Raw genomic sequence first — 13,643 nt, 5'->3', positions numbered from 1 at the left:
TTCCATTTGCTACACCTGCGTTGTACTGTCTTTGTTGTGCCTCTAGCAAACCCACCCCTGCAACGACAGCCGCTGCTTCTTAAGGCATGTGTCGGAGGAGTCGGCATCGGCAGGTACCCAGGCGCTCGGACGGCCGAGACCTCTTCGGAGGTTACATGTCTCCAACTCCGATGACCAAACCTCATCACGCGCCCGATCGCGCTGTCACTTTACTACGTCCCAACACCGGTTGCGCCGCAGAACGCGCTCGCACCTGAAAATATCTGAAGCATTGCCTCTCATCGGCCGGCTTGGCCGGCCGCACGTCATAGAGATTGTTATGTCTTCCATTAATCAATGCAGTGTAAGCCGGCTTGTTTCGGTTGCTTTCTCTTCTCTCCAAAGTTCGTGTCCACATTCCTCCAAGCGCGAAAAAAATAAAAATTGATTGATGAAAAATCGAAAACAAGCGCGTCTGCGAACATCTTGAGAGACATCGGCGGGCCGAGCGGAGGGGAATGAAATAAGAAAAGACTCACATGCTCTACAAGAGTTGTAAAATTTAAAGGAGAATACAGCGTCAAGTCCCAAAGCCCAGTCTGCGTGTCCGTTGTCCTCTTCTCTTCTCTCATGGTCACAATACTGGGGGTGGAAAAATGAATTGGAATGAAAACAAACCCGGACTGCCTTTGCTCTACTCCACCCCCGCCTTGTTATTCGAACGTTGCTTTGTCTGACACGATAACGCCTCGTCCCAATGCTTTCCCTAATGAATTGTAAAAGGGGGAGGGTTTTCTCCCCCCCTCCCTCAACGACTGGTTTGCCGACAAGCCAGCTTCCTTGTTTCCCAATGGATCCAAAAACCAGTCTCAAGCTTTTTCCGGTGTGAAGACGCCAGTGTACAGAAATCAGAATCGAAGTGTGGTGATAGTACTAATTGCGGTTGCTACAGGCTTATGGTATTGTTTGTTTTTTTGTCGGTTTCTCGTCGGACGGCTCGGATCGCCGAGGCCCACTCGGAGCTCTTCATTCAGACTTGGCTCCCACTGCGGCCACCTTGCCCTTGGCCGCCAGGATGCGGTTTTGCCTGTCGCCTTTGTACCGCGTGTCGAGGGCGCGGTCCCAGAAGATAAAGAAAGGTTGGGAGAAGTTGGTCTTGATGCCCCACGTCTGGTGGTGGATGTCGTGGTAGGCGGCGTTGTTGCTCGTGATGTGCTGAAGGGGATCCCACGGCAAAGAATAGCCGCAGTGGTCGTCGACGGTCTTGACGGTTGACAGGCAGAAGAACAGCAGTCCTTGCCTACCGCTCATGCCGGTGAGCAGGAAGCTGATGCCAGCACCGAGGGTGTCAAGGAGGAAGCCCTCGAAAGGGTGGTTGTAGAGGGCGCCATAAGCATAGGGGACGTAGAGGCGATGGTGTCTCGAGTGGAAGGTTGCTAAGGGAATCCGTGTTAGTGAACTATTCGCCGCCCACGCCCGAGGTTCTCGGCCGGGTCGCGCCTTGGTTGCGACTTACTGTACATCCACTTGTTAACGTGCATGAGGCGGTGGAGAAAGTACTGCCATGTGTCCAGGATCGAGATGGCGGCAAATAGCTGGAGCCCGGGGATGACGAGCCAGTAGATGGCTTTTGCGACGAGTAGCTCCCAGGAGGCGAAGGCCGGGACAACGGTGTGGGAGCCGTCGAGCTCGGTGGTAAGGAAGGGGTAGTGACCGCCGGCGAGAGCGCCGGCGATGAAGGGATGAGAGGCGGACATGTTCTTGGAGATGGAGGCGGCGTTGAGGCCGAGCAGGCCGAGGAAGGTGGGCAGGGCGCGCTGGGCGATGCGGACGCGGGTGGCCCAGACAGCGACATCATAGTCCTCCCGGCCGGTGAGCTGCTCCTCGTCGATGTACTCGAGGAAAACGGACATAGAGATCTGTATCAGCTGCTGCAAGACGACATCGCGGGCGACCTCGTAGCGGGAGACGTGGTTGCGCTTGGTGATCTCCTCGGGCGTGTGCAGGCGGTACTGCGGCCATATGTCGTAAACATCGATCATGTGGAAGAACAGGGACAGAACCCAGTACACGACGATGGGCAGAAAGATGCGCAGGTAGACATCCGGCAGTCCCGGGATCATGTCGGCGTAGGGCTTGAGGGTGTAGGCCGGTAGCGGAGGCAGGTCGCCGGCCATTGACGTGAAGTTTGCCGCCATCGTGGGTGGGATCGTTTCGTTGACCATTGCGGGTTCCGGTGACGACTTTGCTCCTCGGTCGGTCTCGGACACGGCGGAATCAAGGATTGGTTCGGTCGAAGGGGGGTATCGAACTGCTCGTCGCCGAACGCAGGAAGATGCTGAGTGCAGAGGAGTATGCGGGAGAGGAAGAGACCGGTGGTGTGGCGAGCAATGGCGATGGGGAGGAGTGGCTGCAAGTTGGATATATGGGGGCGGGACGGATGTCAAAGCAACAGAGGCGTAGCGCAGCGGCAGGGCTGAGACGGAAGACCTAGGTCAGGCAGTAGAGAGCAAAGAGTGGGAAAGGTCGGCAGACTTGTGGCGAGTTGGTTCGAGGTTTCACCAGCATTGACTAGCTTGGCCCTTGTTCGCAATGCGCAGGGGAAAAAATCAGCCCAAATCAAATCGTTCAGTCCGACAGAGTGACCTGCTCACCCGGTGCTTGGAGGCGCTCGTTGCTAGGTACTCGCAGGGCCAAAGGCACGGGGATAGTGATGTACTAGCGGCAACGTCGGGAGTACAGGCGGGCAATTTTCCCCCCATCTCTCTAGGACTAGGCTGCGCGCGCAGGTGGTCGGGTTCCCAGACCCAGGAATGATGCGCTTTTATCAATCTCGCTTGTGGAAAGGCGCGGGCCTCTCGCCTTTCGACAGTCTCCCGGTTTTGCAATGGATCGAACCACAATTGGGCTCGCCCCCTCTTCTTTCCGAATTATCGATCTGGAGCGGGAATTGGAGAATTCCCCGGCCGTGGTATCCGAAATGCTCTCAATCGCCTACACGGGCTCGACATGCGTCCATTGTTTACCTGACTGCATACCTTACCGCTTTCACAGGCTAGCTCGCGTAAATTGCGGCGGGCTTGTCAATGCTGTCATAATTACTAGTCAACCATCAACCATGCGCGGCTTGCTACGTTGTCGTGTCAGCCCCACCGGGGCCAATCCCCCCCTGACACTCCCGCAGATACGCGGACTGCTCAGTGGTTTATATAAGCCCTGGCGCCGCGATGCGATCGGGAGTGCATTGAAGAGGGTGGCTTAGGTAAGGCAATTTCACGACGCGATGCGCCCACTTCAAAGTTGTCATCGAGAGAGGGCTTCTTCTCTGTGGAGGCTCTAATAGTGGGACGCGCAGGACTTTCGGTACGATCAGTCTGGGAAAGAGGGATTGGCCAAGGCATCGATCCGTCAGCGATGTGTTGTGCTCTTCGCTCCTCCCAGGGCATACCTTGATCACGGATGCCATCCCACTCCAGCCCATGCTGGGCCTTTCGCAGACACCAGGCCAGACGGTATTCCATGTCGACAGAGTTCATGTGACGTGGAGGGACGGCCAGCGTCGGGCATATTAGGCTGCATCCACAACTACCACGCATTCGCAGAGCGCAATTGAGGCTATCCCGGCTCCGATTTTCTGATACTGAGCATGTCCAGGACCCCCCCTTTCAGCGGCAGCGGCGCTGTCAAGGACTCGGATGCACCAGCCGCTTAGGTAAGGCATCCCAATTCGACCTTTGAACACTACTCCGCCCGCCATATCAGACCAAGACTCTACGGATACTACGTAGGATGATAGCCTTTGAGCGTATTGTAGATATGTTGACGACGGCCACGGAAGCCTGAGCTAGTGCACGGCTCCAGAAAATGCAAAGGCCAAAATAGCGAATTATTTACATCTCCCACCGGATTGATACACATGATTTTTTTTCTTTTCTTTCAGTCCAGGTTCATACAGCCTCTGGTCCCGCGTTTAGCAATGTTCAGTAGGTACTTACCTATCCAGGAGGGAGGGTTCTGGACAGTGGCCAATCATCATGACCAAGTGAATATATACAGTACAGAATATCAATTGTTGCACAGGCTGTATTTAAAGTGATGCGTCAGATTTTCTGTCCCTTTTTGTCTCTAGATCTACGCTCTTCTCTAAAACTTTAGAAAAGCCTGTTAATGCAGACTAATGTCAGCCTAGTCTAAATGACTAGATATAGACATAAAAAAGTAAGAATAAAGAAAATAGTTAGAACAGTTAGAGAAAAGCAGGTGTAAATGACAGGAGTAATATGTACGCTACATAATATCTAGTACCTACTATGTCAGGCGGGCAATACTGACCCCCAAAGGTTACTATAGATACATTATGATGGGGCACTGTCCAGAACCCCCCCCCCTCCCCGCGTAGGTAGGTAGTGAGTGTTCTCGCCCCTTCGGGCTGCCCGTCATACTGTTAGTGCTTTATATGGTCGTTCCTGCTATACTCTTAACGGATACCCGCCGAACTATCCTGGGTTAGTCTCGATATAGACTAGCGCCTGATACCCCACCAGACACAGTCCTCCCACTTACCAAATTTGCGAACACTTTTCGCCCTTCAAAAGCGACCCCCCTTCTCTTTGCTCGATCTCTCACTCCTCCAGACCCAGACAACGAATTTCCGTCTCGCCAACCCGATCCTCTCGACCCTCCCAGACAAACCGCCAAGATGATTATCTACAAGGTACGCTCCTATCCAAAACGGAACAATTGCAGTCCATCGACCAAACCACGGCGTGCTGGCGCACAAGCTGCATTTTTTTTTATTACCCCTCCTCCGTAACCCCGCCGCCGTTAGGCAGGGGGAAGAAAAACAGCAAATGTCTTTATTTCGAATACGGGAAATCTTGGGCTGACCGAACCCCACCACTCGAATAGGACATTATCACGGACGACGAGATCATCTCGGACTCCTACGATCTCAAGGACATCGATGGCATTGTTTACGAGGCCGACTGTGCCATGATCACTGAGGGCACTGTCCAAGTCGGTGCGTGAACTCCCCCTCCTGCGGCGCTTACCCCGCGCCCGCTTTCGACACGCAGTAGGAGCAGCGTTCTGACGAGTTTCCAGACACCGGTGCCAACGCTTCCGCTGAGGAGGCCGACGAGGGTGTTGAGGACACCGAGGTCAAGGTCAACAACATCGTCCACTCTTTCCGCCTCCAGTCCACCCAGTTCGACAAGAAGGGCTACTTGACCTACCTCAAGGGTGTGTGGATTCTCCCCTCAACATGGGCATGGCTCGGACACATTCTGGACAGCAGCTGACACGGCTCCCACAGGCTACATGAAGGCTGTCAAGTCCGCCCTCCAGGAAAAGGGTGCCCCCGCCGAGAAGATCACTGCCTTCGAGAAGGGCGCGCAGACTTACGTCAAGGATAAGCTCCTCCCCAACTTCAAGGACTTCGAGTTCTACACCGGCGAGTCGATGAACCCCGACGGAATGTAAGATACCTCATCTTGGTCATCTTCTCGAACCCATGCTAATCAGACTGCAGGGTCGTTCTCCTTAACTACCGTGAGGATGGTGTCACTCCCTACATCATCGTCTGGCAGCACGGTCTCTCGGAGATGAAGGTTTAAAATCTGGACCGGGCGTTCCTGTTTTCAAGATTTTGACGGTGTCGGACCGATTTTGACAGCCCGGCACCTTGCTACAACGTCCATCTGCTTTGCCATATATCCCTTCGAATCCGTAGCAAGCAAAATAAATAAAAGTGCACTCAGTGTCGGCCGTATTTAACGATGACCTACAACGTCCCCAATTTGCGTGTGTGAACTACAGTAGCTGTTGGGTTTTCGAGAACCGCACCCCGTAGGGCAGTCTGACCACCACTCAAACGCCAGAGATGAATGCTTTGGGTAAGGAGTGCACAACCCCCCCGCTTTGTCCCACGCAGTGCTTGGACTGCTCAAAACGTCGGCTTCGTCGCCAATGGGATAGGAGGCGGCTCGTCGTCGTCGCCAGCCCCAGGTGCTGGCGGCGCCGGCTGGGGTTTCTTCTTGGGCGGCGGAGGAGGCGGCCTCTTCTTCCCGATCGCGTTCACCAGCCCGGGCGGAGGAGATAGCGGACCAGGGGCCGCGCCGGCGCCGGCGCTGCCTGTGGTTCCCTCCTGCTGCTGGCCAACCCGTCCAGCGTATTTTCCCACCTTGTCGGAGATGCCATATTTCTGATTCAAGTTGTTCGCGCTCTTGACCCCCGAAGCCACCTGCTCCCCGTGCCGCTGGCGGAAGTTATTGAATGTTGACGCCGCGGAGCGGGCATCGGACATTGACACAGATGAGGGGTCCTTGTGGAAGTTGGACGCTGTGCGGAGGGCGGCCTGCTTCTGCTCCATCGTCGTGCCCTCGGTCGGAGGCGGCGGGCTCGACGATTGACCCGAGGATTTGCCCAGCTTCGCAAACCGGTTTTGCAGCTCGCTCATCTGCCCGCCAGCACCGTTTCGCGGCGGCGGCGCTGGGCTACCGCCATTCGATCTCGTGGGTGGCTCGGGCGCGGATTTTCCGATTCCCAGGGCTGGCACCGAGACGCCTGCGGCTCCCAGCCTGCTCATCGCGTTCTGGTTCAGGTAACCGCCGCCGCTGGCTGCTGCCGGTGCGGACGGCGCAGGTGACGTGACTGACGCTGCGGACGGCGTTCTGGGCGGGAGTCGGGGCGGTAGGCTTGGGGGCGGCGGCCGTGCGGCGGCTTGACCAGGGGGCGGTGTTCTGCCATCAGCACCATCCTTCCTCCCGGGGGGCGGCGGTAGGTGGGCGGTCGAGAGACCCGTGGTGTCAACGCGGTACGAGCGAGGGGGAGCTTCTTCCTCTTCTTCCTGCTGCTGCTGCTGGTACCGACTTGGGTCTTCGTAAGGCGGCGGTGGGGCTCCAGGCGACGTTGCGTTCGAACGCGATGGCGGTATAGGAGGAGGGTTCGCACCGGGGACACGCTTCGGCGGCGGTGCAAAGGTCGAGGGGTCCTGTAGAGACGACAAAGGCCGAGCTACTCGGTCCTCCTTGCGGGCATCGTCCTTGTTTCTGCCCAGCAGCCCGTTCTGTGCATCGGTCAGTGTGCTCTTCAATGGCGTGCCAAAGCCGACGGTGACATACAACTTGGCCCTTGAAGGTGGTGCCCGGGGTTTCAGGGTGCCATCCATTCTTCATCAAGTTTCCAAAGCTGGACATTGTCGACGGGTCCGAGGAGAAGAAGAAGAAGAATAGGAAGAAGAGGAAAGAGAGTGTCCGTTTAGTGTCGAGACTGACCTGTGCCTGTGTAAAAGGGAGAAATTGTAATGCTGTGCAATTAATGTTAATGCCGGTAGAGATCCAAATCGTCTCCAGCGGTGGCCCTCTCAGTCAGCGCTCCATCCTAGTCCTGCGTGACGTCGGTTGCGTACATGTAGGTAGCAGTGGAAAGATGATAGGCGCCTCGCCCCGCTGCTGAATCGCCAAAATAGGGGTGTTCCTGCACATCGGGCGCTGTAAACTCGGTGTGTGTGCCCATGCTTGATGGCCTTGCGATTCAGGCCCACCAGCCCCTTCCTGCCTGTAGTCTTCCTTCCTTCCCTGTCCCAAAGTCCTTGCCAAATATTGACTTTCGTCGCGTCAGTCGCGTCGCCCGGACCGTACGTCGCAGCCCACCCAACCACAATCTTACTGCCAGCAGACCCATCAGCAATCAGCCACGATGGCGCAACGGAACATCATCGACGTCGAGCTCCTGACGGAGCATCTCGGATATGCGCCGATTGTGAGTCTGTCCTTGTGATCCATCAAGCGCACTAGACAACGGCCACGGACTGACACGGTCACAGTCGCTCCTCGACAGCATCATCAACAATGTCAACGCAGTAGCCGACAAGACCCTCGACCGCGTCGAGCAAGGTCTTTCGAAAGCACCTCCCAGAGCTCTCGGTTTCGAAAAGGCATTGAAGCAGAAGAAGTCTCGCCCGGATGCGTCGGCCAATGTCGAGGAAATGGCGAAGCTAGAGATCGTCGACGGCGTCCACAAGCTCGAGACACTACTGTGCGCAGCCATCGACAAGAATTTTGACAAATACGAGCTCTACGTGATGCAGAACATCCTAGGCATCCAGCCAAACCACCGAAACTGGATGCGCCTTGCACACTACCACGGCCTCGAGTTCAACACCGTCCATGAGGACGCCCCGACTAGAGAGAGCGTCGCTGCACTGAGAAGGAAACTGCAGGCGAGCCAGCGATTGAACGTGATGTTGCATGGCGAACAGGCTAAGAACGCGGCACTGCTGGCAAAGCTGCGGGGGGTTGTCGGCGGTAAGCCCGCCGGCTCGCGGGCTTCGCTGGGGGAGGTCAAGGTCGAAGGGGTAGACGACAGGGCGCCATTCCAGTTCCTGCAGGAGAAGGGCGATCTCACGGAGGGAGACTACAAGACGCCTCTCACTACGACGACGGCGTTCAACATGTCGCAACTGCAGGCATTGCGGGCACTATCGACCTCCCTAAGAAACATCATGCCTGATCTGAAGGACCCGTCCAACGTCGAGGATGTGCCGGAGAAGAACAAAAGCTGGAGGCGCGAGAGACTAGAATATGTCGAAAGTGCGACACGAAAGCATCTTGAGCACGTACGGGGCTTGGAGCTTGGCAAAGACGGAGAGGTCCGCGACGGCGAGTGGCAGGGTGAGGGCAGGAAGTTTGCCATGGACGAAGTTGAAGGGTTGGAGCAGGTAGTGTCTTCGCTGGGAGGAGGCTCCCAGGAGCCCGCCGAACAGAATCATCCCGACGCGATGGACGAGTCATGAGATCAAAGCCACGGATCTGGACTGACTAGGACGAAGAATCCGACCGGCTGGCGGTGCCTTCCCAGCACTGGCGCCGAGGCGAGCCTGTTCCAGTACGCTCGACGGCTTGCCTGGAAACGCATCTGATCGATCGACAGCTTTAGCGACCGAACCTTGTGACGACGTTCACCGAGCCCGCCTCGGTTCGACCCGACCGTGCCGAGCGTGGTTCAGAAACCAACACGCATCGGCATCCGCTACACGAGCATCAAATCTCAGCGACAGGAACACTGTCATTAATCGGTGCCAACAGGCTATCCCTCATGGTCGGGCAAGACTAGGATCCATCACTCGGAATAAAAGCACCAGTATCGCTCCGTCAGATGCTGCGGTATCACGAGCCGCTGAGCAATCGCGACCGTTGTCGGCAGACTGTGAAGAGGCAGGGTTCGATCACAAGAGTACGGAAGCCGCTTCATAGCTGTTCAGAGAATTCGGCTCGGTGTAGCGGGTCTTGCCTCGGGTGAGGTAAGGCTCTCGTTGAACCGACACGCATGGATATGTTCGGGATGGAATACCTTGAATGAAACGGTGATGAGTCATTGTTCCATGGTGACGGAACATCATGGACAGGTATGGGCGTACTGAATTCAACAAGCAAAACTTGCGTAAAACCAAGGCTCGGAATACGGCCAAAGACCAGCCTTGACCCTTGACTGCATGAAGCAACGCTTTCACTTGAAAACACCGGGATTTCATACCAAGTACCTCCAGGCCTACAGACCCTTCACTGGGCTCGGTTGTAGAATGAAAGGTCGAATGACTTAGGGAAACTCCTACCAACGTGAGGTTGGTATAAATGGGACCTGGGAATATCGGACTCGAATGGTAGGTGGACTAGTTGGGTTATGCTGATCTGCCTAGATTATGAGTTGCTCGTGGTGCAACTCGACACGACTAGAATCAAGCGCTGGCCTTACGTCAGAAACTTCTTTCCCAAGCAATCGCACCGACCGGCGAGACCCGTTTTGAGTATGGTTTCGAAGACATCGTGCTATCAAGGTCGTTTGTATCCATCCATAGCGGAGCCGCCTTTTCAGCCGCGATGAGCACCTGCAAGGGCTGGAAAAACTTGTCGCAGCCCTGTGAAGCTGATCTCTCCTTAGCCAAACACGTAGCTCACGGGCATTGCTGGGCTTTCTGATTCCGTATCATTAATCTTCTAGCGAGGAATCATGCTATCGGTGCCGGAAGAAGCCTCAAGCTCGATCTGATCTCCGTTGCGTGTTTGTTCGATGCTGAGAGATTCATCCCAAAACGCCGGGGCGTAGGAGAAACTGCAACTACGGACTGACGCCCCAAATGCTTATCCGGAAGCGTGGAACCATGCCGCGCTTCGAATACCCAACTTTCAAACTGCGGCCCTTTGGTACGGCGAGAGGCAGGCGGCCATATTATTCACGTATCAGAAGGGCCAAACACCTGCTGCGATCACCTGGCGTGGGGTACTGGGGGGTTTTAATTGGCGTCCACGTGGTGGGCGCTTGGCATTACTCCGCGTCAACCGCCAAAGCTCGAAACCAAAGACTACTAGCCTGCGATAGTATGGAATCCGATGGTGATTCGACGCAATTGCTGGAATTTCTTGATGTCACAGGCAATGTGTCCTTGTGGTAGATGCTAGGGCGTGATAGATTGGAGTCTTCATGGGACAGAACTCAGTGGGAAGAGGGGTCATGGTATGCAGTCCTCGTCAGAACCGACAGATTGGTGAGAAAACAACTATTCATATGCGAGAGTGTCGACTTGGTCTCGGACCGAGAGCACGCTTCGACAAAGAACAATCACTTTTACGATAGAAAGTTCAGCCGCGGCGACGTATGGGGTGCTTCCGAAGCCGAGGCCCACCGTCGGATCGGAACGGTGGTGGAAATCCTCCACAACCCGGGGATCGGCATGCTGGGTCACGGTTATCGAGTACCACTGTAACCAATTTCTACCCCGCCTCGGTGGCAAGACATGTAGATTGGCAAAGCTATTTTCGACATTGAAGAACACTATTTCGAATTCCCAGCCTTGCCAACCCGGACCCTACATTGCATGCCTTGAGTTCCTCGCCCCCTCCTTGGTATTCTAAGCGACAGGCGGGGTTATCCTGGCCCTACGAATATAGCATCTGTTGCCCTCGCAGCCCAGCCAACATGGCCAGAAAGAGAGACAGGGCCGAGCAACTTGCCAGACTGCCCTTCGCACCTGCTCTTATAGGAGTAGCTCCACATGCCCGTACGACGTTGCGATCGACGTCGTTGCACGTCTTCACCACGCCGAAAAGGGGTTCACAGGAAAGCGCGCGGATTTCATGCTGGCTTGCGAGTTCCAAGAACGTCATCCAAGCACCGCAGTCTTGGCTTGCATAGTCATCAACCGTCAACCCCTCACTTCCCGCTCACTAAGTTTGCCGGGCTAGGAGGAGGGAGTGCGCGCCAAATTGGGCAAGGCGACGAGCAGCGTGAAATACATCCAGACATGCTGTTCGAAGGCGTATAAAGTATAAGGCGTACTGCCGCCGAGTTCAGTTGGTGTGCCGCACCAGCGACTTGTGCGAGGTCAGTCTGTCGCGATGAAGCTCACCGCCGCCCTCCTCCTCTCCCCCCTCGTCACCGTTTCTGCCCTGCGGCCAGGAGCTGCCGCGATGCCGCGAGACGACAAGATCAGCTATGACGGCTATCAGGTCTACCGAGTGTCTACCGCCAACGCACCAAGAGACCTTTCCCGCCTGAGATCGTTCCCGTCCGCTGCCCAGAACGGCTTCATCGAGGTGGCGATCCCGCCCAAGGAGATTGACAGCTTCAAGTCGCTAGACCTTGAGAAACAGCTCTTGAACGAGGATCTCGGCAAGCTGATCAGGGCGGAGTCTTCGGCCCAGAAGCCCGCGTCCTTAACCAAGCGCGGCGAGTTGCCCCCTCTGAGCTGGTTCGACTCCTATCACCCCTACGACGATCACGTCCAGTACTGGAAGAACCTCCAGACCGCGTTCCCGAACAACTCGGAGTGGCTGGACATTGGCTCCTCGTACGAAGGGCGCAACATATTTGGGCTGCGTCTTTGGGGCGGCAACGACACGGGGACCAAGCCCGTCGTCCTCTGGCACAGCACTGTTCATGCCAGGGAATGGATCACAACATTGGTTGGTTGCTTCGATGGCGCGGGCGAGAACCCGAGTCGCTAACAGACATGCAGACCGTCGAGTACTTGACCTACCAGCTCATCAACGGTTACAAGTCGGGAGACAAGAACGTTACGGCCTTCTTTGACGCATATGATTTCTACATCGTGCCCTTCCACAACCCGGATGGTTAGTGCAACTTTCCCACGATGACTTGCTTTGCTAACCGCCTGCCTGTCAGGTTTCGTATACAGCCAGACTACGGATCGCCTCTGGCGCAAGAACCGTCAGCCGCGCTCTAATGCCACCTGTATCGGCACCGACGGCAACCGGAACTGGGACTTCCAGTGGGACTTTCCTCTCGAGGATGGCAGCGTTTCCGCCGATCCCTGCAGTGAAACCTTCCATGGACTGACCCCCGGCGACACGCCCGAGAATATCGTCCTCTCGGCCCTCTCCCGCAAGCTGGCCGCTAAGCCCGGCGGGGTCCGCCTATTCATAGACTGGCACAGCTACTCGCAGCTCATCCTGCTCCCCTGGGGCTTCTCATGCCAGTCCGAGGTACTGCCCAAGAACCTGCAGGCGCAGCGTGACGTCGGCGCCGGGTACGCGGCCGCTATTAATGCAACGAGTGGAGAGCAGTATCAGGTCGGCCCCTCGTGTGAAATTCTGTATTACTCAACTGGCTCTGCAAGAGACTTCCATCATGGAGCTCTCAACGCGACGTACTCGTGGAGTGTTGAGCTGAGGCCCAAGAGTGGTGGGGATGGAGATTCTGGATTTATTCTGGCACCCGAGTTTATCTGGCCGACGGTCAAGGAGCATTGGGAGGGCATCAAGTATGTCCTCAGCGCGGTCGGCTAGTGTAGTGGTCGGATTGCCAAAGACGTCTATAGTGCAAGTCACGTCTGGAAAGGCTCTGGCTCTGACATCTCTTTTGAGAGAATCATACCCGATCGATGACACACGATACCAGCAAAATCCCCATGGATGCGTCCTCTGAAAGAGGTTCAGTGGCAGTTTCCTCGGACGAACATTGGCCCTCGTCTTTAGCCGCGCCTGGCAGCTTGTATATTATATGAGCTTCGATTGGATTCGCCTGGTAGTCTCAGAGCCTGTATTAGTTCCCTATGAGTAATGACGACAAAGTGTAAAAATCTCGGCGTCAATAGTTGTCCTTGAAGAACCATATTCCACGTCACCCGAGCCCCAATATCTCAATGCAATGCTTCTCTGTAACCCTGGCAGCGAGCTTGACGTCAAAATTCGGGCGTCGTAAAAGCTGGCATGCGAGCAACAGACCTGTTTCCATTGGAATTCATTCTACTACATGCTCCGCGGGGGTCTTGGTAGACGCCCAATCTCATCAGCTGTAGGACTTCGTGCCCCCCCCCCCCCCGTTTCGAGCAACCGAGTGTGGTCATGTACATGACCGGGAAAGCCTTAGGGTCGACTCGACGATGCTGACTCTTTGAGAAGCAACCTTCAAATCGTCTTAGTCTGGATGCTACTCAAAAAGAAAAGATGAAATGGTAAAGGCAAAGAAAGATGAGGTGGACTACCGAACTGTCCCATGATCTAAGAATTCAGATCAACCTATCCATGAGTGATGTACTTGTGACAATGACAAGAAAACTGTCCCAGACCGAGAGTTGAACAAATCGACCATGGTAGGCAAACCATCCGCATAGCATGCCACGGCTGAGTGTTTCTCTCGAGGCAGCC

The 13,643-nt window shown here is 55.6% G+C and overlaps 7 protein-coding genes across 7 annotated transcripts; 4 read left to right on the top strand and 3 right to left on the bottom strand.

Annotated features, from left to right (window-relative positions):
* Window positions 1–1,005: 1,005 nt before the first annotated feature.
* On the bottom strand, window positions 1,006–2,177 carry LY79DRAFT_592161 (fatty acid hydroxylase superfamily protein; the record flags this gene model as incomplete). The annotated part of the gene is made up of 2 exons (XM_060561382.1): window positions 1,006–1,415; window positions 1,496–2,177. The coding sequence occupies 2 exons, from the start codon at window positions 2,175–2,177 to the stop codon at window positions 1,006–1,008; spliced, it is 1,092 nt and encodes a 363-aa protein (XP_060411576.1).
* A 999-nt stretch (window positions 2,178–3,176) lies between these two features.
* Window positions 3,177–4,062, bottom strand: LY79DRAFT_661147 (uncharacterized protein; the record flags this gene model as incomplete). Its single annotated transcript, XM_060562788.1, has 1 exon — window positions 3,177–4,062. The coding sequence occupies exon 1, from the start codon at window positions 3,573–3,575 to the stop codon at window positions 3,177–3,179; it is 399 nt and encodes a 132-aa protein (XP_060411575.1). The 5' UTR covers window positions 3,576–4,062.
* A 616-nt stretch (window positions 4,063–4,678) lies between these two features.
* Window positions 4,679–5,594, top strand: LY79DRAFT_592160 (Mss4-like protein; the record flags this gene model as incomplete). The annotated part of the gene is made up of 5 exons (XM_060561381.1): window positions 4,679–4,693; window positions 4,888–4,999; window positions 5,083–5,220; window positions 5,294–5,456; window positions 5,510–5,594. The coding sequence occupies 5 exons, from the start codon at window positions 4,679–4,681 to the stop codon at window positions 5,592–5,594; spliced, it is 513 nt and encodes a 170-aa protein (XP_060411574.1).
* Window positions 5,595–5,923: 329 nt separating this feature from the next.
* Window positions 5,924–7,175, bottom strand: LY79DRAFT_592159 (uncharacterized protein; the record flags this gene model as incomplete). Its single annotated transcript, XM_060561380.1, has 2 exons — window positions 5,924–7,045; window positions 7,101–7,175. The coding sequence occupies 2 exons, from the start codon at window positions 7,173–7,175 to the stop codon at window positions 5,924–5,926; spliced, it is 1,197 nt and encodes a 398-aa protein (XP_060411573.1).
* Window positions 7,176–7,677: 502 nt separating this feature from the next.
* On the top strand, window positions 7,678–8,773 carry LY79DRAFT_520638 (Mis12 protein-domain-containing protein; the record flags this gene model as incomplete). The annotated part of the gene is made up of 2 exons (XM_060555265.1): window positions 7,678–7,740; window positions 7,805–8,773. 2 exons carry the CDS (start codon window positions 7,678–7,680, stop codon window positions 8,771–8,773), a joined length of 1,032 nt encoding a protein of 343 aa, XP_060411572.1.
* A 1,757-nt stretch (window positions 8,774–10,530) lies between these two features.
* Window positions 10,531–10,858, top strand: LY79DRAFT_303341 (uncharacterized protein). The gene has a single exon (XM_060552294.1). It carries the CDS (start codon window positions 10,633–10,635, stop codon window positions 10,801–10,803), a length of 171 nt encoding a protein of 56 aa, XP_060411571.1. The 5' UTR covers window positions 10,531–10,632; the 3' UTR covers window positions 10,804–10,858.
* A 514-nt stretch (window positions 10,859–11,372) lies between these two features.
* Window positions 11,373–12,782, top strand: LY79DRAFT_592157 (zinc carboxypeptidase; the record flags this gene model as incomplete). Its single annotated transcript, XM_060561379.1, has 3 exons — window positions 11,373–11,939; window positions 11,993–12,107; window positions 12,160–12,782. 3 exons carry the CDS (start codon window positions 11,373–11,375, stop codon window positions 12,780–12,782), a joined length of 1,305 nt encoding a protein of 434 aa, XP_060411570.1.
* Between the last annotated feature and the right edge of the window lie 861 nt (window positions 12,783–13,643).

Source organism: Colletotrichum navitas, assembly GCF_030913465.1.
Source record: "Colletotrichum navitas strain CBS 125086 chromosome Unknown LY79scaffold_54, whole genome shotgun sequence".
In the NCBI taxonomy this organism is placed as follows: Eukaryota; Fungi; Ascomycota; class Sordariomycetes; order Glomerellales; family Glomerellaceae; genus Colletotrichum; species Colletotrichum navitas.
Note: the sequence above shows the minus strand (reverse complement) of the source record. Positions and strands in the feature narration are given on the sequence as shown.